This window comes from Tauraco erythrolophus, chromosome Z (assembly GCF_009769465.1).
Source record: "Tauraco erythrolophus isolate bTauEry1 chromosome Z, bTauEry1.pri, whole genome shotgun sequence".
Classification (NCBI taxonomy): Eukaryota; Metazoa; Chordata; class Aves; order Musophagiformes; family Musophagidae; genus Tauraco; species Tauraco erythrolophus.
Window position 1 is genome coordinate 63933394 of NC_141496.1, and position 20523 is coordinate 63953916.

The 20523-nt window shown below is 41.1% G+C and overlaps 1 protein-coding gene across 4 annotated transcripts in view; it reads left to right on the forward strand.

Annotated features, from left to right (window-relative positions):
- Window positions 1–2740: 2740 nt before the first annotated feature.
- GAK (cyclin G associated kinase) overlaps window positions 2741–20523 on the forward strand; it is a 66694-nt gene continuing 48911 nt past the window's right edge. For all 4 annotated transcript variants that reach the window (XM_086630047.1, XM_086630049.1, XM_086630048.1 and 1 more), the window contains exons 1-8: window positions 2741–2884; window positions 5427–5488; window positions 6927–6986; window positions 8875–8989; window positions 9407–9549; window positions 12652–12777; window positions 13932–14021; window positions 19925–20060. In XM_086630047.1, coding sequence (XP_086486173.1) covers window positions 2743–2884; window positions 5427–5488; window positions 6927–6986; window positions 8875–8989; window positions 9407–9549; window positions 12652–12777; window positions 13932–14021; window positions 19925–20060 — 874 coding nt within the window. In that variant the 5' untranslated portion in view covers window positions 2741–2742. The remainder of the gene's footprint in view (window positions 2885–5426; window positions 5489–6926; window positions 6987–8874; window positions 8990–9406; window positions 9550–12651; window positions 12778–13931; window positions 14022–19924; window positions 20061–20523) is intronic.

A 20523-nucleotide genomic window follows, 5' to 3' on the forward strand; every position in this document is an offset into this window, starting at 1 on the left:
ACCCAGGCACTAAATGCTGGATGCTAAATCCATCCTGTTTTTTCAAATGTAACATTCCTGCTTCACATCCTACATTTTTTCTTATACTTCCTTTATGTGTAACAGTTACGGCTCCTGCAATCTTTCTTAGAACAAACTCAAACTCCCACTGAAAGCTATGACTGTCCCATTTGAGCGATTTCAAGCAACCAGAGGAATTGTACAAATCTTTTGGTTGTGTAAACATCGTTCTTATCTGCATATGATTTTTGGACTGAAACTTTGGATTATTTGTGCTAAGATCCTTTCTCAACAGTCAAATTAAATCTCTCTTGAGTAAGTAGTAAACCCACAAGGTTTTAAATACAACCGGTTTTCACTGATGGAATTTTATTTGCTAATTTTTATGCGTTAAAAATGTACACATTGATAGAGAATCAAGATTCTCAGACAGTAGCTAGAAGAACATTTCAAGAAGGCATAAGCCTGTACTGCTTATGCTGTTTCTTCTAGCCTTTGGAATGTCTCTTCCACCCTGAGGAAAATGTGAGGCTTAGCAGTGAAACAGTCAGGGAACTGGCCATGTTAAAGCTGGTTAACAAAAAACCAAACCAAACCAAACCAGAAAAAAAAAAAAAACCCAAACTAAAAAGAGGAGCAAACCCCAAAAGAGGTCATTTGGTCATTTGAGCCCAGGTCACTCAATCTGCCAGCGAAGATACACCTTAATCTTCACTTAAGACGAAATAAGAGTTTTAGTTGCTTCATATTCCATCTGCAAGAGAGTCCTCCTTTTGGGAATAAGAAAGTTGCCAACATAAAATCCAGACTTTCAAACACAGAAGGATTGTTTCTGTGATTCCTTATAAAAGATTCTGTTTCTTTTCTAGTGGCCTTGTATGAATAAGTCTTTTAAGAGGAATATGCAGGTGAATGATAGGACAAAGGACAATGAGCAGAACAGTATGGTGTAGCAAGCCTAACGAGCGGTGTTTGTTTGTCCAAAATAATTCCAGCCTTTGCCTGAAAAAAATACTTGGAAAAGTCGGAAGCCAAAATGAGATTGAAGGTGGGATGCTCCTGCTGTGAATATAGAGCCTGCTGTTCTTAAAGTGGAGATGGTGGTATGATTTGAAACAGCAAAAGCGATTTTCTTATATGGAGAACTGAGAGAAAAATAGCACTTGACCCCTGTTACAGGTAGAAGGCAGTTCTCCACCTAATCTAACTTTGCTAATATAAGATTATTCTTTTTAAATAAGAGATATAAAAACATGGGATCTCCGTACAAATCTACTGGCCATTATGATCACATTTCTTGACTGGTGAGGCATTACAGAACAGACAGGGAAGCACAGGATGCCATGCCCCCTGTAATTTTTGCAGTAGTATGGAGAAAACAAGTTCTTTGTTTATGGAAGTTGACTGAGAAACACAACTTTAAAACCAATTCGCCCCCTCACCTGTGCCGGAGAAAGTAAGCATGGCCACATGAAATCTTCTGGTCTTTGAGGATGTCTGGGATCATCTCAAAGGGAAGGCTGCTGGCAGAGAGCAGACTGCAATAGCGAAGACGTGACTTTTTGAAGGAGAGTCCTGGCTAGCAGTACTCTTTCTGAAATGGAAGGTTTTGAGATAGGCTTGCTTTTAGTCACCTGCTCTCCCAGGCTACACAGCCTTCTGCAGCATGCAGGCTTTCCCAGTTGGTGAGCTGCCGGTGCAAACGGAAGCTAGCCTCACACACAGAATTACAGAATCACAGAATCACAGAATGTTAGGGATTGGAAGGGACCTCAAAGGATCGTCTAGTCCAATCCCCCTGCCGGAGCAGGACCACCTAGATCAGATCAGACAAGAATGCGTCCAGGTGGGTTTTGAACAACTCCAGAGAAGGAGACTCCACAACCTCTCTGGGCAGCCCGTTCCAGTGTTCTGTTACCCTTACTGGGAAGAAGTTCTTCCTCATGTTTAAGTGGAACCTCCTATGTTCCAGCTTATATCCATTTCCCCTTGTCCTATCATTGGATGCCACACCTGAAGGCGCAGGCAACGCTCCACGCGGATTTTAGCCGCCACCAGCATTCATGTGCCTGCCGCGCTGTGGCACGCCGAACAGGCAGCACCGTGGCATTCCCCCGCGCATTCGGGCGCAGGGAGCGGGCATGCGGGAAGGGCGGGGGCTGGCGCGTCAGGGTCGCAGGTAAAAGCCGAGGCGGTGGCAGATCCCGAGGGCGGACGAACAGGGAAAGGATCACAGCAACACCCTGGGGGAGCAGTGCGCGTGCTGCGCAGGCCTGACTTACTGACGCGAGGGCGCCGCGGCGGCTTCGCCGCGACCAGGCGCCTCGGGGGGCACCGGCGGCGCCCGGGACCGCCCTGGCCCCGCCTTCGGCTGTAGCGGCCGCGGGCCGGGGCACCGCGCAGCGGGGAAACGCAGCGCCGCCCGGACCAGCCGCCCCGCCCCCCCGGCCTCCCGCGAGGCGGCACCGCCGCCCGTTCCGCCTCGCCCCGCCCCCCCGGCGCCCCGGCCGGCTGCGGAGGTGGGCGGAGGGGCGGGCTGGCAGGCGGTGCCACCGCGCCGCTATAAATAAGGCGGCGCTCCCGGAAGCAGCCCGGAGCGGAGGGAACGACGGACGCGGTGGGCCCCTTACCCCGCTGTGGTCGGTAGCTTGGCGGGGCCGCCCCGCCGCTCCCCCGCCCGCTTGCCGCGTCCCCTTCCCTTCCCCTCCCTGCCCTGCTCGCCGGGAAGCGCTGGCCGGGGCCATGTCGCTCTTCCAGTCCGCCATGGACTTCTTGGCGGGCCCCGGCTCCCTGGGGGCCGCCGGCCGCGACCAGAACGATTTCGTGGGGCAGACGGTGGAGATGGGTGACATGAGGCTGCGCATCAAAGGGGTCATCGCGGAGGGTAAGTGCGGGCGGCGGCAGGCCGCGCTGGGGGCCGGGCCGTGCCGTGCGGGGCGGACCCGACCCGACCCCGCCGCTGCGGGGCTGGGCCGGGTTTCCCCTCGGGCCCCGGGGCGCCCGCTCTCCCTTGCCCCGTCTCCCCTGCCTTGGCCGGGACGGCTTCCTTCTTGGCGGGCCGCGCCCCGCGAGGGGAGGCGCTGCCCTGCCGGCCGGGGCCGGCGGCTTCCTGCTGCGCGCGCGGTCGGCCTCTTCGAAAGGCTGGTTGCCGCCTTGTTGCTGCTTTAATTAGGGGTCGCGGGAGCTCCGAGCTGATGCGAGTGCCACGGAAGGCGCTTCTCCAGGAGCGGGTGTAGGAGCGGCACTTCCTGCTGCTGTTGTGAGCCCGCGGTAGGAATCCCTGCGGAGAACCGGCGTGGTGTGCCGCCGCTCCTTTATTGTGGTTGAGAATACTTTCGCCATGTAACACAACTCTCAAAGGCGTTTATCATGTACTTAGGACCTAATGAAAATGCTGGGCTGCATGTACACTTTCAAAACTGACAAGGTATAGTATTATGCCAAAGGTGCAAGCTTGCCTGTGATGTTTTGGGATGTTTGGAAAACTGAAATACAGGAAAATGGTATGTTTAAATATAAGTGCCAGTAGGCTGATCTCACCCTGCATGTAGGTTTTGCTGGAGTACAGGAATTAAACGTATACGGGAGTATGTCTGGGCAGTTTTCAGTTTCAGTGAATTTCCAGGTAGGCATTTTGGCATACCATTTGCTAGGCTGCTTTGAAATAGCTACTACATTTGATGTGTGTGAGTTACTTAGAAATCAGCAGAAATTTATTCTGCCTCTCTACTCTGCTCTTGTGAGACCTCACCTGTAGTACTGCATTCAGCTCTGGGGCCTCCAGCATAGGAGGAGCATGGACCTGCTGGAGTGGGTCCAGAGGAGGGCCGCAAAGATGATACTTCAGTACCTTCTGATAAACTGTGCGTTCACTTTCAGGCTCACAAATACAGAATACGTGTTCTTCTAAACATGTCCTTTCATGCCAAAAGTCAAGTGCTACTTTCTGAATTTAGATTTCAAATCCATGGTTGTTGTGGTTTAGGTGCCTTCTCCCCCCACATCAAACCATGACATTGGTGAACTGTGTGTGATCTGCCAATGCAGAAAGATCTGTAAGCCTTTTCTGCAAGACCCTACGTTCTGCTTTGTTTCCAGTTGGTGTGAGCAGAGTCTGGATTAGCATTACACAGTGTCGTATGGCAGTGTAAGTTCAGTTGTTCTCGCATTCTGCAACGCTCTCCTGCTCTGTTGTGTGCTGTCTGTCAGAACTGCTGCAAACACATGTTTAGCCATGCTGTAAGTTGAGACATTAGCTGCGTGGTTTGTTTGGATGTGTTTCCCTGGTCAGTTTGCAGAGGTGCCATGCTAGGAGTAGGACCTGGCTAACTGAAAACATGGTGCGCTGCTGCTGGAAGCTGAAAGCAACTTGTGAGGGGATGGACTGACTGCTCCTAGGATATAGTCTTCCATATTTTCTTCGTGGGCACTTCAGTAGCTCAGTGAAGCTAAGAAATTTTAGAGGAGAAGAGTTGTGGCCTTTACATTTAATCCCTACTTGCCCTTAATGTGGTGCTGGCTTCAGCAGGTATCATGGCTCTTTTGGATCATCCAGTAAAGTGCACAGACTTCCACACAATTTTTCTTCAGTAAAATAGTCTTTGATTGAGTACCTAGTATTTAAATACTGGTAAATGTAGCTATCTCACTGTGCTGGTTTTGGCTGGGACAGAGTTAGTTTTTCTTTTTAGCAGCAAGGACTTTTCAACTTTCCGCGTTTTGCCAGTGTGCAGGGGCACAACAGACTGGGGGGAGCAAGGCTGGGACAAAGGGCTTGCAATTTCTAATTGATGATTTGAATTTAGATTTAGGATTAAGGACCAAATTAGCTGATAGAATATTTCATGACATGCAGCTTCGTGCCCAGTACACAGATGAGGGCTGATCAGGAAGTTGCAGCGCTCTCTCTTTTTGGGAATTCTCTTGGACTCTGAATTCAATCTCTTGCTCTTTTTGGGCCTCTCACTTGACCTGGCGTGCGGTGTTGGGACTTATCGCTTGCCAGGATGAGACAGGCATTGGTCAATGCTGGCTTTCATTTTTGCCTGTTGAATGAAGTGCCTCTTCTGATAGACCTTATGCTTGTTTACCTGCTAATGGTGACACTTAAAGATGACGGGGAAGTAAATAGAGGGAATTTCTTCATCTCCACCTATATTGTAGAATGAATAGAAGCTGCTCACTGGGCTGTTATAGTATTTGTTGAGACAGACTGCTGATGCCAAAGATGGTCTGTGAATTACAGAAACTCATTCCTCAGTTCTGTCTAATAATGCTACTCCAATGAGAGGGTAAACTGATATGAGAATAGCGTGACCTGTGACATGTGCTGTGATGTTCCAAAATGATGAAGGAAGTTGAATTTTTTATAATTTTAAATGGTACAGTTGAAATTAAAACTGACATAATGTTCCTTCTTCTTGTAGGTGGTTTTGCATTTGTGTATGAAGCTCAGGATCTTGGAAGTGGCAAAGATTATGCTTTAAAGGTAAGTACAGGTTTACAAGGTCTGTCTCTTTGCTTAATGCTTTAGCATGACAGTTAATTCTTGATGTATGCCACAGAACAAGTAAATTGGAAAAATCCAGAATGATAGTGGTGTTTGTAGCACACTGTACCAGTGTTTAGAACTGGTAGGACCCTCTTTGGGTCCTCTTAGGACCGTGCATTTTATACTTCAATGCAAAAGATGGAAGTTGTTCTGTTAGGTACTACTGCTGTGTGTCTTCATTTGGTCTAGAAATTCATGACCCTGACCCAAGCCTTTTGTTGTATGGGTAAAAAGAATCTTTCCTAGTCACCTGAAGTGGGGTACGGGAATATTTTTCACTCCTCAGAAGCAGATTTAGCACTGATTAGCCTACCTTTGTTCTGAAAAGCGTAAGTTTAGTATCTTTGTACTAAAAAGTGTAAGTTTAATCAATATTAAAAATAATGTTGCACACTTTCACTCATTGATCAAACATTGAGCCTGACACTTTTCAGAGACACTTGTCTGGATTGTGGTTTTATGAACAATAATCATGTAATAGCTGAAAAACTGAAGTATTATGGAAAGGACAATAAAGTGAAGTCTTCTATTTTGTCATATTTTGCTGCAAAATGAAAATGATGTCGCTTGTGCTTGCCACAAAATGGCTTCATTTTTTTGAGTAGGGGTGTTCTATGGCTCTAACAGTATGAAGACACCTATTGTGAAGAGAAAGTGAAAATAGTGTGAGAGGTGGGAGAGTTAAGGTGGCATTACACCACCAGTAATTACTTGGTCTCATTTTTCCTGTTCATGCCACATCCTACAGTAGCAAAACATGACCAAACACATACAGTATGTTTGTTGAAAATGTAATCTAGAGATAGCCCCATTTACAAACAGCATGTAAAAGGTGAACCATTGCTATACTCCTTCTGTCTTGTGGAACTAGTATTTCTGCAGCAAATGCTTAGATTGATTCTAGTCAAATATTCCTTTCAAATCCAAGCAATATTGGAAGTAGTAATGCTTGATTTCGCTGTGGATTACTCTGGTACCATTGAAAAAGTTGGGCTACATAATTTGGAGAAGCTTTGGTTGGAGTTGACTGAAGGTTGTTCCTAAAGATTTGAGGTGGAAGATTAATCTTTCCTTGTCAGTGCACAACACTGTAAGCCAGGCAACTTTAGTGTTTTATACAACAGAAAGCTGTCAGAGCAGTTACTTAACAAGCATCGAAAGTTACAACTGCTCAGTTATCACTACACTTGAACAGTACAGGTAGCTAGAGAACTAGGTGCTGTATTTGTGGCAGTATGCCTGCTTCATTTACTGTCCAGTCACAGTTCTTAGGTTTTTGATTGTAGCTTACCCTTTGTGTTCTGGAAAATAATCTGTGCGCTGTTTTTCTGTATGTTTTAATAACTGTCTTCTCAATTACTCTGTTTTCTGACAGCGGTTGTTGTCTAATGAAGAAGAAAAGAACAAAGCCATCATTCAGGAAGTTTGTTTTATGGTATCCTTTTCTGGAACATATTTTAATGTTTCAATTTGATTGCCTCATATCAGATGTTTCTGAGAAGTGGAAAACTGCTCCACAGATTCAATTTTTTCCATGCCATACACTGCTTAAGAGGACTGACATTCTCCTGGTTTGTCATGAATCTAGCACCAGTATCCAGCAAGTTAATTTCTTCAAAATTTACAGGAGTTTGTGTGCAGGTAACTTTTGTAGCTAGTGTAGACTTTCGTGTACTTCATCTAGCAAGAAGGGAAATTCTTATTTGGACTTTCTTGCAGTCCTGTGGCTATTGTCAAATGACCTTTTGACTCTTCAGATGATACTTAGATCTTAAGTAGACTTCCCTCACATGCGCTGGATTTATTACCTTTGTGACTACTCAGAACTTTGCTTTTACTCTCAAGGTTCTTAATTTCTGCCTCAGATGCATCTGGCTTTAAAAAATAATATTGAATATTAAGGAAGGAATTTCGGTACAGTACCTGCGTGAGAAACAAGAAGCAGATGTTTCTCAGTGTTGCTGCTATACTTATCTTCAATGATAGTTAATAGGTTATAACGTAATCTCAGTGTTTTCAGTCCTTAGCTTTAGCAAACTAAATATTCACTCCCCAGCATTTCCCATAAGACTCTCAGTTTGTTTGAGGAGTCAGAGTAGCTCTGGTATGCTGTTGTTTTGTTTACCACTTGGAGTATTCATCTTTATTTTGAGTTACTAGGCAAAACCACTGATGTTAACTTAAGCTACTCAAAATATTTCTTTTTACAATTACTGAAATGTTTTTGGCAAAATCTTAAGCTAAACACAGTTCACTAGAAGTGTACTTAGAACGGACTACCATAGCACTGTACATTTTCTAGCTGCTCTAAGTGCATCTTGCCAGGAGTAAAGTGAATGTTCTTTGGATGTTTTTTCACAGCTCAGGCTCATTGAAGCATATGTACAATGTGAATGAGAGTTAACTGTTGGTAACTTTCCAAGATATACCTGTGAAATGAAATTAATTCCGGCAGGTCTGAGTAAAAGGTTGTGAAGAGGTCCATAAAATATAAAATATACTTGGGATTCATTCAAATTCGGTGGATCCAACTTGCCCTTTTTTATAGCTTTGTTGTACTTGTGATGACTTTGCTTTTTGCTTTCCAGACTTGGTGAGTGCATCTTGTGAATGGTATGTTTGTCTTGTAGGCATGAGTCCCAATGTATGGTTGAGGTGATGCACATCAGGAACAACACAAATAAATCATAATGCAATGTAGCTTCCCCTGGGAGGAGTTGAGATTAGTTACACTTTACTCCCCTTTACCTAGTTCAAAAATGATACCTTGGGAACTGAAGCATGACAAAATGTTTGGGTGTGAAGAATGATTACTAATGATGGGATGATAAGTTCCTAAGTATTTTAAAGTTTTTATTTGTTGTGAATTCTATTTTAATGACTTAAAATTATAATGTGACTTAATACTTGCTTTGGAAAGACAGGTGTTGATACAATAGTCCTTTATTGATCAGCCAGCTAGAGAAGCAGCTGATAATTAAAAGGTCTCTCTGGTACTTGTGCTAAGGACTTGCAGTCATTGTCAAAAGACAAAAAGAAGTAACTAAGACTGTTATGAAGTCAGATTTCCTTACAGCCTTAATCACAATGATTTCTTTCATGTTTTATTTTTACTTTTTACTGTCTTACCTTCAGTGGCTTCCCTTGAAGTCTGTTGTTTTTTTCAGCTGAGGCATGGATTTCCCTATTCTGCTTAGTATTTTAATTGCAGCTGTAATGCTTTCTGTGGTTTTAAGCTAACATTTCAAATGAGATGTCTGAACTGTTGTGTACAATAGTATCAATAACTTGGCAGTCATCTTCCTTGAACATGTTATCTCCAGAAAAAACTTTCAGATCATCCCAACATTGTCCAGTTCTGCTCTGCTGCATCTATAGGAAAAGAAGAATCAGACACGGAACAGGGAGAGTTTCTTCTGCTTACAGAGCTGTGTAAAGGTAAACTTTATTTTTCTTTCTAGCAGTGCATGTTGTTTCTGACAGCTATTTTGCAGAGGTTGCTTCACAGCTTATAAAGCCTCTTAAAGGTAGCGTAGTTCAGTGGAGCTAGAGTTCAGCCTCATGTTTTATAGGATAAGGATCATGTTCTTTGAGACCACAGGTCAATGTCGTCTTAGATATAATCATTAAGTTCTTTGTGTGAGACTAGTCAGAGGAAAGAAGAAGAGGAGTAGTGTCTTAGAGCACCATTTCCTGTGGCATTGCAGTCAGTGTGGATTTGCCATTTTCAGAATATTCATCTAATACTCAAGACTATAAATCTTCCTTGAGAAGAGCATTTTTCGGTTCATGCCAAGCTTTCCAAATTTGTGGTGTTCTTTGTGTGCTTATGTGAATTTTTCTGAAATTCTGCAGGACAGCTGGTGGAATACTTAAAGAAAGTAGAATCCAAAGGACCTGTCTCCTGTGATACAGTATTGAAGATCTTTTATCAGACCTGCAGAGCAGTGCAGCACATGCATGCACAGAAGCCTCCTATTATCCATAGAGATTTAAAGGTACATTACAATATTTAAATAAAGGCTGTATTTTTAAACAGCAAAGGAGCCTATCAGGATGAATCAGTGTTAAGGCTGTTGATCAAATACTGTGGATGCTCTCGAGTGTAACACTTAAATATTCTGCCTTGCCAAGGCTGGTGGGTGTCAGTGAAGGTCATCACTGAAATACTTGCGCATCTCTTCAAACATCTCTTCCTTCTGCTTGTGGTGTTAGTACTACTTGTACTCTGACTGAGAAGAGTAGTATGTCATGGTTTGCCGATTAAGTTAGTCTTTAAGTAGCTTGCTTTTGAAAAAATAACCAGTTATGGCTTGTGAGTTGCAGTTCTGGGGTGAGCAGGTTTTCTAAATAGAGGTAAAGCTTTGAAGGCGAAAAGGAGGAAACGTTGGATTCTCTATGAAAGATTATGTAGCCTTTGTTAGTTTTAAAACAAACAGCTCACTACACATTCTTAACTTGCATTGCATTTTAGGGCTTGTTTTTTAAGTTGAATGTTAAAATTTGATAAGCATAATTCGTGATAGATTGTTTCTTAATTTTTTTATTCTGTTAGCCTTTACCAAGATGGTGTAGGGTTATGCTGTAGATAGTGTTGTCCCCTTAGAAAGTTTGGAGATTTGAAAGGACTTCATCTGTGTTTGAATTTCGTATTTTGAAGGCAGGGGTTCACCTTTACCTGTACACTACACCTTAGATGAAAGAGCCCTAATCATCAGTGAGATTCTACTGTACTAATACATTTGAACCTAATGGAAGGAAGTGGTCTTCTTAAACATCAACAAAATAGAGAAAGAAGATTCTTACTTATGAAATGGTGTCTGAATTTCACACATACCTATTTCCTGCTTGATGTGATATCAAGCATAAAAAAGGGAAAACTCGTTCCTCCTTAAGTAAGCATGTATTTGATTTCTTTGGGGAAAGGAAAATCAACCTCTTTTAAGGTAAATATGTGCCAAGTGTTTTCAGTACTGTTGTTGAAATCTTTGATGTTAGACACTAGTGTAGCCCTTTAATATAACAATAGTTTTGATGATAGAGCACATTTTTTTCTCAGTACCATTGAGCAGGCTTCTAGATCACATCAATTTTAACCAAACTGGGATAGAACTTTCTTGATGTTACTTTCTAGAATAAAATCTTTTGTTCTTCACTGAAATTTCTATACACTAGCCCCTATAAAAGCTTGTGGAAAAGCTGCGTCTCTTCTCTGAAAGAGGTAAAAAACTATTGACAAATAAATATGCGATTTCTTACATAGCCAGCTCCATGGAAGTTGAGCTAATACTGCAATTCAAGGTCTGTTTTTGTTGTCAAGCAATGTAAGTTCCTGGCAGAGATAAAATCCGGAGAAAGTCAGGAGTTTGGTTTTGTGATACAGGTGCTGCAAAGCAAAATAAATCATGATTGTGCTGCAATAGGCAGAAACCTTACAACAGTCAGGAGCCAAATAGGGATCATTTAACTGTGCTACCCTTTCCAGAACGCTGGACTTAGGTCAGCAGCATAAAAAAAGTCACTGTTTTGAGCCGACCTCAAGTGAGACCTGAGATGCTAATGTAGCTTTTATGGAGGGACTTAGTAAGATGGAGTCCTGACAAGTTTTTCCTCAATTAGTTTGGCTAAAAGTATAAGGATTCATGAACTTCCACAGTGCAGCTTAAGAACAAGTTCACCTTTGTAGTGGTGGCTGTTTCTGTTCTCCTGTGGTTTCCTTTTCTTGTGTGTCAGCATAGCGCTTTATTTGTTCCTGAACCCCCTTTGGATGAAGTTTGTACTTAGAATGTGTATGTTCAGCACTGGAAGAACTCAGCTAGTTACTGAGTTGTGAAAGCTCTAAGCTAGTTAGAGAGCATTTTGTAAAATATCGGTACAATCATCAGTACATCAAAAATATCAGTACAAATATCTGAATTTGATCTTTTCAGGGTTTACCATACGGCATATATCTAGTCTGCGTAACAGGTCATAGAGCCTGTGAAAATCTGAATAATCAACTGGAATGTTTTACATTATTAGCAACCTTTACCAAAGCACATAAACCAGAACATATGCATATAGAAGCTTGATCTTGGGTCTTGCTGTGACCATTTTTGGTGTATAAATTTAATTTTATGTTGAATGCCTGTCCTTCTTATTATACTTGGAGATAAAGAAATGTTATCCAACAGAGAAGGGAATTCAGATTGCTCATTGGGATCAATACTTTAACCACATCTTTAACAGAGCTTATGTCTTCCTGCAAGGTAGTCAAAATTAATTTGATGGTGGAAGAAGTTGAAAGGGGCATGTGTAATGGACACTAGTAGAATGTTCTGAAAACTGAGGTTGTACTGAAGGAATGTGGTTTCAAAGGGAAAGGGAAGACAAACCTAGTTACCTGAAGTGTAATGTTACTAATATGCCTCTCAACTTTTATGCGTTTTCCTGACTTCGCAGAGATACAAATTTTCTTTTTCAGCCCTTTTGTGGTTATGACCCCACAATAATCCTGCCCAATACCCACTCTTTTTCTCTCCTTAAGTTTCTTCTCATTTCATTTAGCAATTCAGGAAGGCTGGATTTTGTGAAGTAGGAAAAGGGAGGGATGATGAACTGTTCAGGCAGCACATGGTCCTCAAATAGCTGGTTTCTGTCTCTGCAGAATCATGGCTACCTCTTTCTGGGTATACCTCAGGAGCCTACTTCTCTCCTATTACCTTCCCGTTTTGCGTCTACAGCACTCCTAACCTCCACTCCACTGCAACTAAGCTAACTTTAGTTTTATGCATGAGAATATTTGGATTCCAAGAGACTGCTTCTGCAAGTAATCCTCTGAAAAACTGGCATCTTAGGCACTAATGAAATTATTTTTCTTTCATGAGGTTAATTTCCTTCTTGAATGTTTCCTGCTTGTAGTGTTTTTGGTGCTTCCTTTTAAAAATTGGTTGTATTGCTAAGACGTCTACAGTACTGTCTGAAATCTTTGTGCTCCCGTAAACAGCATTCTGGGCTAAAGTGAGTACTTTTTATATACATGCACAAGTGAGTTGATGTTGAAAAGCATGTGTGTAAGTGTACAGGAGAAAGATGTCTTTATTTTTTGTCTCTTTTTGAAGGTGGAAAACTTGCTTGTTAGTAATCAAGGGATGATTAAACTTTGTGACTTTGGTAGTGCTACCACTATAGCTTATTATCCTGACTACAGCTGGTCTGCACAAAAAAGAGCACTGGTTGAAGAAGAGGTGAGAGTATTTTCGTGTGATTAATTTTAATATCAACAGTAGATTTGTGTAACTGTTACTATTAAGCTGATATTAATTCATAGGTCTTTTAAGACAATTGAGGATTGTTTCAGTTGCGTTTTTTTGTAAAGTTTTGAATTTTATTTGTTACCTGAGTTCAAATACTACCTGCAGTTATAATCATAGCTGGTGTTCTGTAGCTGTGTATGTAAACACTGCTTCAATGTGAGCAGTGTCCATTCTGCAATCTGGTGTGAAAACAGAAGTGATTATCAGAGCTTCTTCTAATTGCACTCTTAACAGGAAGTCAGAAATTGCTTATGCCAAACTGATTCCCACCTTCTCATCTGTTTTTCTCAGCTGAATGATATATAAAGAAGTGGCAAGTGTGCTGAGCAGAATTTGAATAGACAGTATTGCGGTGACTCTAGGACTACAGTGACAGTGTTAAGCACATGGTTTTTGCAAAGTGTATCTCCTAGTTTAGAGCTAGGAGTAATGTTGGTGAATCTAATGCAATACATCAGCTGGGCTCAGACTTTTAAGTGTCACTATTTCTCCATACTTAAATTCATGTGTGCAACTTCTGATATCATGAGTCTCTAAACTCCCTCTGTTTTGGAACCCAGCATCCTTGGATAGCAATCCATTAGTTTCTGGAGAAGAAAAAGTGATGTTTTACCACTGTCTTATATAGTCTATGCAAAAAGATGGTAGGAAAGGTCTGTTCAGGGATCTTTGTGAACATAGCTTAGCTCTGTGGATGCATCTGCACCGTCATTAAGTGTGATGAAGTGAGAAGTGCACACTGGAATGTGAATTCACTTCTTGGTTTATTGTTAACTTCTTTGTTGATTTTCTGTATTTGTGTCCATATCCCTTTTTGTCTCATGTAGAACAGTGATTTTACTTTATGTGCTTTGCATTTTGGAAGGACTCCTGAATATCCATGTTATTTATTTGAGTACTACTGTCTTTATCTGGCCTTATATCAAAGCTGTTGTGACTATTGCAGGATTTAATTGATGGCTTCTGCCTTGACAAGTATTTCTGAAATTAATTTCCAAAGTGAGAATGCTATCCATTCTATGTGTCCTTAGTTGAATGCTGTTAGAACTTATTATTCGTTTGTTTCAAGAAATTGTCTTTTGCAGATCACAAGGAATACAACGCCAATGTATAGGACACCAGAAATGATAGACTTGTATTCAAATTTTCCAATTGGTGTAAAACAGGACATTTGGGTAAGATTTTTCTTTTGGTGTATCATAGCTGCTTATGTCATAGTGAAACTGATTCTGCTGTTTTTGTGTTAATTTGTTGATTAAATAGATAAAAGCACTAATATAAACACAGGATAGACTGTCTTATGTCAAAATAAACAAATTAAAAGAATGAGATGTAGTATTTGAGACTTTCTCCCAGGTCTAACTTCATTCCCACTGTGAGAGGCAATGCTGAACTTCCTTGACGTTCAGTAGAACTGTTGCTTGGTTCTTGTTTACAATAGCTTGCCACTGTAAAGCCAGAATACTTACAGTCCTTAGATTCAAGTTCTTGCCTTTCATGCCTTTGATCCTGGGACAGTGTATTGCTGAGTTCAAAATGGTTATGCCTAGATAAAATACTGACAAATAGCAAGGATGAGAACAAAGCAGAGGTCATTCATGCTTTGTATAGAAGGGATGATAAACTGTAAGCATTCACTAAAAATCTGTAGCCAGAGTTAAAAGGTAAATATTAAATTCTCAGTTGTGCCATTATTAGTTGTTTAGTATTGCAAGAGTACCGAGGTACTGCCAGTGGCTTTGTGCTTAGGAACTTAGGTTATTGGATGTTTTTACGGAGGCATGTGTCAAGCCGTTCAGCTATTATCTGTATTGGCAGTGTGTCAAAAGAGTAATTGAGAAAATGTCATATTGGTGCTTTAAAAGTTTTTATTTGGAATCTCAGAACTTTGATTTCTTAAATTAGTTACAAGATATTGCAGAAGCTCTAGTTCAGCTTCTGCAACTGTTGATGACTTTTTTCTGGCATGTGAAGAAATATAGTTGCTGGCCATATGGGTGCTTCATGTGTATTAAATACTGGCAATCTGAACCAAGGTTACATCCAGTTAAACACAAAGCTAGAAATGCATTTAACAAAAGCCTCACTCAAAAGGGCAGTTGCAATTTATTTTTTGTTTAGAATAACTGTATCTGTTAGTATTAACATGGTGATTGTCTCCTGCTGTGTCTTCGGAAGATCTGTTCCATTTACCATCGAACATGTTGTTCTGTGTTTTACTTTACACTCTGGGTTCAATAAAAAACTTGCGAAGTATTTAGCAATAGAGTATGGTGCTGTCTCAAAGTGTAAGTAGTTTTGTAGTTTGTGGTTAGGATAACCAAGAAAGCAGGTAGGATGAATAATACTCATGGTTGTGGTCCATGAGCTTGTCACTGTGTGAGTTTAAAAGTATAAAGGACATAGAAATTTCTTGCTTAGAAAGGCAATGTGGATTAAATGTAGTTCTCAACCACATAGATTCCATAGAATGTGATTAGATATTGACTCTAAGATCAGAGGTTCCTAGGCTTGGCCAACTGCTCTCTGTATGTTTCCTACCTCAGTCTAGAGATCTTCAGAAAACAAACACTAAACCCAAATATTTTTAGTTCCATTTTTTATAAATTAATGTGATTTTGGAAACTGAAGTCCAGCTGAATTCCACTGAAATGATGGGCTTTACCTTGTCAAAGATTTTTCTCCATTGAAATTATCTTTTGGCTCGGAAGGCCCTTCATACACTCTTACAAATTTCTGAAAAAGCATGTCAAAATTGAGGTCTCCTTACCAAGATCTGGTAAAAATTCTTCTAGACAGTGCAAGACATCTGGCAGGTTTTAATTCTGCATAAACTGAATGGCCTCTTTAGATTTTATGTAGTTTAATTCTATTCGGAAAGTACTTTGTAGTTAATACCTGCGTGTCATCCTGCAGCTATACTGTAGGACTTTTCATCATTTTAAGTGTGCTGCTTATTTCCCAAAGCTGTTCAGTGGAAAAGTAACAGCATTTTGATTTCTTTTAAACAATTTTTCCCACAAACACTACTACGACCCCCCAACACCCCACTGTCCCCTTAAGGAAGGGTCAAATTAGCTGCTGGTAAGGGCCCAAGAGCAGGTCAAGAAGTTATTCATAGTTATTTTTGGTTACTTTGTCATGCTACTTTTTCACCTGCTGGCTTGTGGATGCTCAGACTGACCTAGACAGTAGAAGGAATGATGTCTGCAGCTTTGAGGCAGCATCTCAGGGAAATGGAATTTTGTTAAACATATCAGTGCTGAGGCTATGTGGATGGTGTTGGCTTTGAGGAATTGCCTTTCTGCAACTTGAGTTGCCTTTTAGCTAAAATGAATCACAATTGTGTCTAAAGTATTCAAGGTTGTCCTGACTTTGGCTGGGACAGAGTTAGTGTTTCTTTTTAGCAGCTGCAATAGCTCTGTATTTTGGATTTTGTAAAGGATTTGTTATGAGAAAAAAGTTGATAACACACTGTTTATAGTTGTTGCTGAGACATCAAGGACTTTTCAGCTTCCTTTGTTTGCCAGTGTGCAGGAGCACAACAGGCTGGGGGGAAACAAGGCCAGGATGAAGGACCCACGGCTTCTAACTTATGATTTGAACTTAATTTAGGATTGAGGGCCATATCATGCAGTATCATGCCTGGTATATAGACAAGGGTTGACCAGGAAGTTTGGAATTCTCTTCTGAGGGCTTTTTGAACTCTGACTCTCAGAGCGCTTTCTCTTTCGCTCTTTTTTCGGGCCTCTCACTCGTCTGGGATTGCAGTGTTGGGACTTATCTATTTTGGGATCGCTTGCCGGGATGGGACAGGCGTTGGTCACTAGGTGGTGAGCAATTACACTGTGCATCACTTGTTTGTATATATTATCATTATATATATTCATATTATATTAAGATTACATTGTTCTTACCTCAACCCACAAGTCTTCTTCCCTTTTCCCCTTTCTCTTCCCCTTTTCCTGAGGGCTGGGGAGGGTGAGTGAGCAGCTGTGTGGCATTTAGTTGCCAGCCAGGTTAAAACACAACAAAAACCAAATCATTATTACAATCTTAAGTTACAGGATTGTAAACTTAGCAAAGGGAATGAAAAACATAAAGCAAAGATCAAATCTAAGTGGTCTCTTCACTTCCTGTGTGTTCAGCTCATTACCTTTGTGCTTTTCTCCCTGGTGTGGCTGTGGATGCTGTTCTTCTGATGTGCTTGGTGTCTCAGACTGCACAGGTAGTGGTTTCATTCCTCCAGCTAAATTATGATCTGCCTTCTTTGTAAACAGGCATTTCTGTAGCAGAGTAGGTGATGTTTTCTGTACTCCCCTGCTGGATTAATTAATGTGGACTATGATGCTTTAGTGTATACATGACAGAGCTTTTTGTCAAGTCTGACAAAAATGTTCTTGCTATACACTAATACAGAATTAATATATGCATTTTAGTTCTGGCCTTGGATTGGGCAACTCAGTGTTTTGGAGTAACTAAATCTCAAACCTTTGAGAGACTTTAAGAACACTCAAATCTCTGAAACAGTTCTTGGGATAAATCAACAACCAAGAACAGTTGGAGAAGGTGCACACAGGACTGGAGGCAGTGAGTAGATTTCTTAGCTAATGACTTAACTGGTTTGTTTTATTTGTGGGGGGCTATAAAAGCCCATGTGCTTAAGCAGCTAAGATGAGGTTCAGAAGAAAATTAAGGAGGAATTTTCCAGTCTGTTGTGCAAACGTTTTCTGGGAGGTATTGCACGCTTTATTATCTAACTTTTAAAAGCCAGATGGAACATGGTTCTATTACAATAGCATAACTCTGCCAGTATATTTCATATACAAACTTGTGTGAAAATAATATATCAACTTATATTTACATAAGTAACAGATGAAATGACCCTAACTAATCCATAACACCTGGACTATTCAGAGATTAGAATTCAAAATGGGCTTCTGGCTTGAGTGGTTGTTTGCTTGTCAGGTTGCTCAGGTCTCAACTATGGGCACACCAAAGAACTTGAAAGTTCCCAGCATGTGGTAGTCCTGGCTTTGTGATTTTGGGGACTTGAATGAATCTATCTGAAAACAATCTTAAATTTTATTTTTTATAAAAATTGAATAGCTTTCTGATTGTAGGAAATAAAGGGACCATAATTTCAGACTTATTTACTTCAAATCTTTATCAAAACAAGCATTTTAGAGATGATAATGTGTCCCCCTAGTGTCATTTAAGCAAATCAACACTTCAGTGCCTACCTGGCTGGCGTATTGCAAAGCAAACCATATCTACTTAGAAATACAAAAGACCAAATTCTGTCCCCACAAATAAAATGAGTCTCCTTGGAGCACAGGATGAAGATAAGAAATAAAACTTCAGAGCTTTTTTGTAAGGAAGAAAACCTATTCTTGAACATGTTCAGTGTTGCAAGACTACTCATTTTTGTATACTGTGAAATTAATAAAATGGGTTTATTGTGATGATTTTAAAAAGACAGGAATAGGAGAGACTCTGAACCTGAAAACTTCATGAAAGGGAAAAAACTCTTCAAACCTGTTTAGTAGCAGTATTGCTGCTTGGAGCTTTCTAATTGATATGCCAAAGAAATGAGTGTTTCACTAAGAGTTCTGTCTGCAGAGAAACATCAAGAGTAATTATTTCTAAAGGAGTGTAAAGCTGATTTCTAAAGCACTAGAAATACATATAGAGAGTTGCATGAGTTAACAGTTGACAGTTGGAACTTTTGATTTGCAGGTGGTATTAGGAAGCTTAATCAAGTTCATATTCTAAAATTTGGCTTTAAATATCATTGCCTGAACTAAAGAGCACAAACAAGAACCACCAGCCAATGGGTTCATGAATCAGAAAATTTGTTTATATAAACTTATTTCATCTGTGTTAAGTTTCACACAAAGAAGGTAGGTGCTGCAGAGCTCCTATTGTCCACTGCTATGAAGACCTTCCGTCTTCCCGTAGGACTGTGATGCTATCTATCATAGGATATGACATAAGGTGTAGAGGTGAAGGATAAGGTGTTTCTTTATCATTGGGTCAACATCCTTGTATAAAGTCATAACACTCCTTTGAGTGGTGGAGGAGTGAGAGGACAAAAGCGTGTCATGGTATGCTTATGTCCCTTTCCAGGGCTGCAGCTGCCAAAGACAAGAGAACCACTGACTGAAGCAGCCACCCTCTGTTGCCATGGGCAGCCCCTGCCTCCCTGCCTGGGGCTCTTCACACCAAGGTTATCCATGCCATGTCTCCCTGATGTCCAGGAAACACCTATCCTGGGCCAAAAATGCTCTCCACCACCAGTGTGCTGGCCACTGACATGGCCACTGTATCACTAGGGCTACTGCCAGGAGCTCAGTCCCAGGGTACCTAGTGAAAAAGGGCACAGAGCTCCTTTTGTCCATGGCTTTCAGCTCCTTGTAAGACCACTAAGGGGTGGTAGGAGTTGGTGTTACCTTACATGTCCTGTAGACTGTTTGCAACTCTCCAGGTCAGTGGCAGAGGAGGAAGAGGACAGGAGTGTGCTGTGGTCTGGTTGTTTACCTATCCAGACATCCAACTGTAGTACAAAGCAGCCACCCTCTATCACCATGGGCAGCCCTTGCCTCTGTGCCCTCCCATCCCTGCCCTTGCTCACCTGGGTGCTTTTCTGCCAGCCTGGGCTGACACAGCTCCTTTTATATCCATTGTGGGCTGGCAGTGTCACCAGCTGCCACTGCTAGTGTTTGACCTGCTGTGACACTGTTGTGACATCTGTCTACTGTTGTAGTGAGGTGGGTGTCAGTATCTTCTCCCAAGTAGCAAGTGAGAGGACAGGAGGAAATGGCCTGAAGTTGCACCAGGGGAGGTTTAGAGTGGATATTAGGAAACTGGAAGTGTTGTCAAGCATTGGAACAGACTGCCCAGGGAAGTGGTTGAGTCACTGTCCTTGGAGGTATTTAGAAGATGTGTAGATGTGGCACTTAGGGACATGGTTTAGTGGTGAACTTGGCAATGTTACGGTAATGGTTGAACTCAATCTTAAGATTCTTTTCCAATGTAAATTATTCTATGAAATATTTCTCCTTTTATCCCGGTTTAGGCTCTGGGCTGTATCCTGTACTTGCTGTGCTTTAAGCAACATCCATTTGAAGATGGAGCTAAACTTCGCATAGTCAATGGGAAATACGTCATCCCACAAAATGACACCCGCTATTCTGTGTTTCATGATCTCATTCGTAAGTTTAAAATGTTTTTTATTTTGGTGTCTTTATGCATACATCTTATTGACAGTAATTAAATGTTATTGACATGTGATAGTGGAAAAGGTCAACTGCAATGACTACTTGTTTTATTAAAAATTTTAATCCGTTATAAAAAAATAGAAATTTTGAATGAAACTTCTGGGTTTCTAGTGTTGTTGCCTGTATTGCTTAGGATCTGAATTGGTCCATAGGAACAGCTAGTATTTTGATTTGGTTTCTTTGAATTTGCTTTAGAAATTCTGTTTTCTTTAAATTTCAAAGAGGTTATGAAACTTTAATTACAGCACCAGAAGTATAACTCCAACAGTATTAGATATAGAGTTACTTCTGAGGTTATTCATTAACTGATCCTGAAGTATATTCTTTGAAATATTCTTAACCCTAAATGGTGTTTTTTATGGATATGTATTATGGCAATGATATTTGGATATGAATT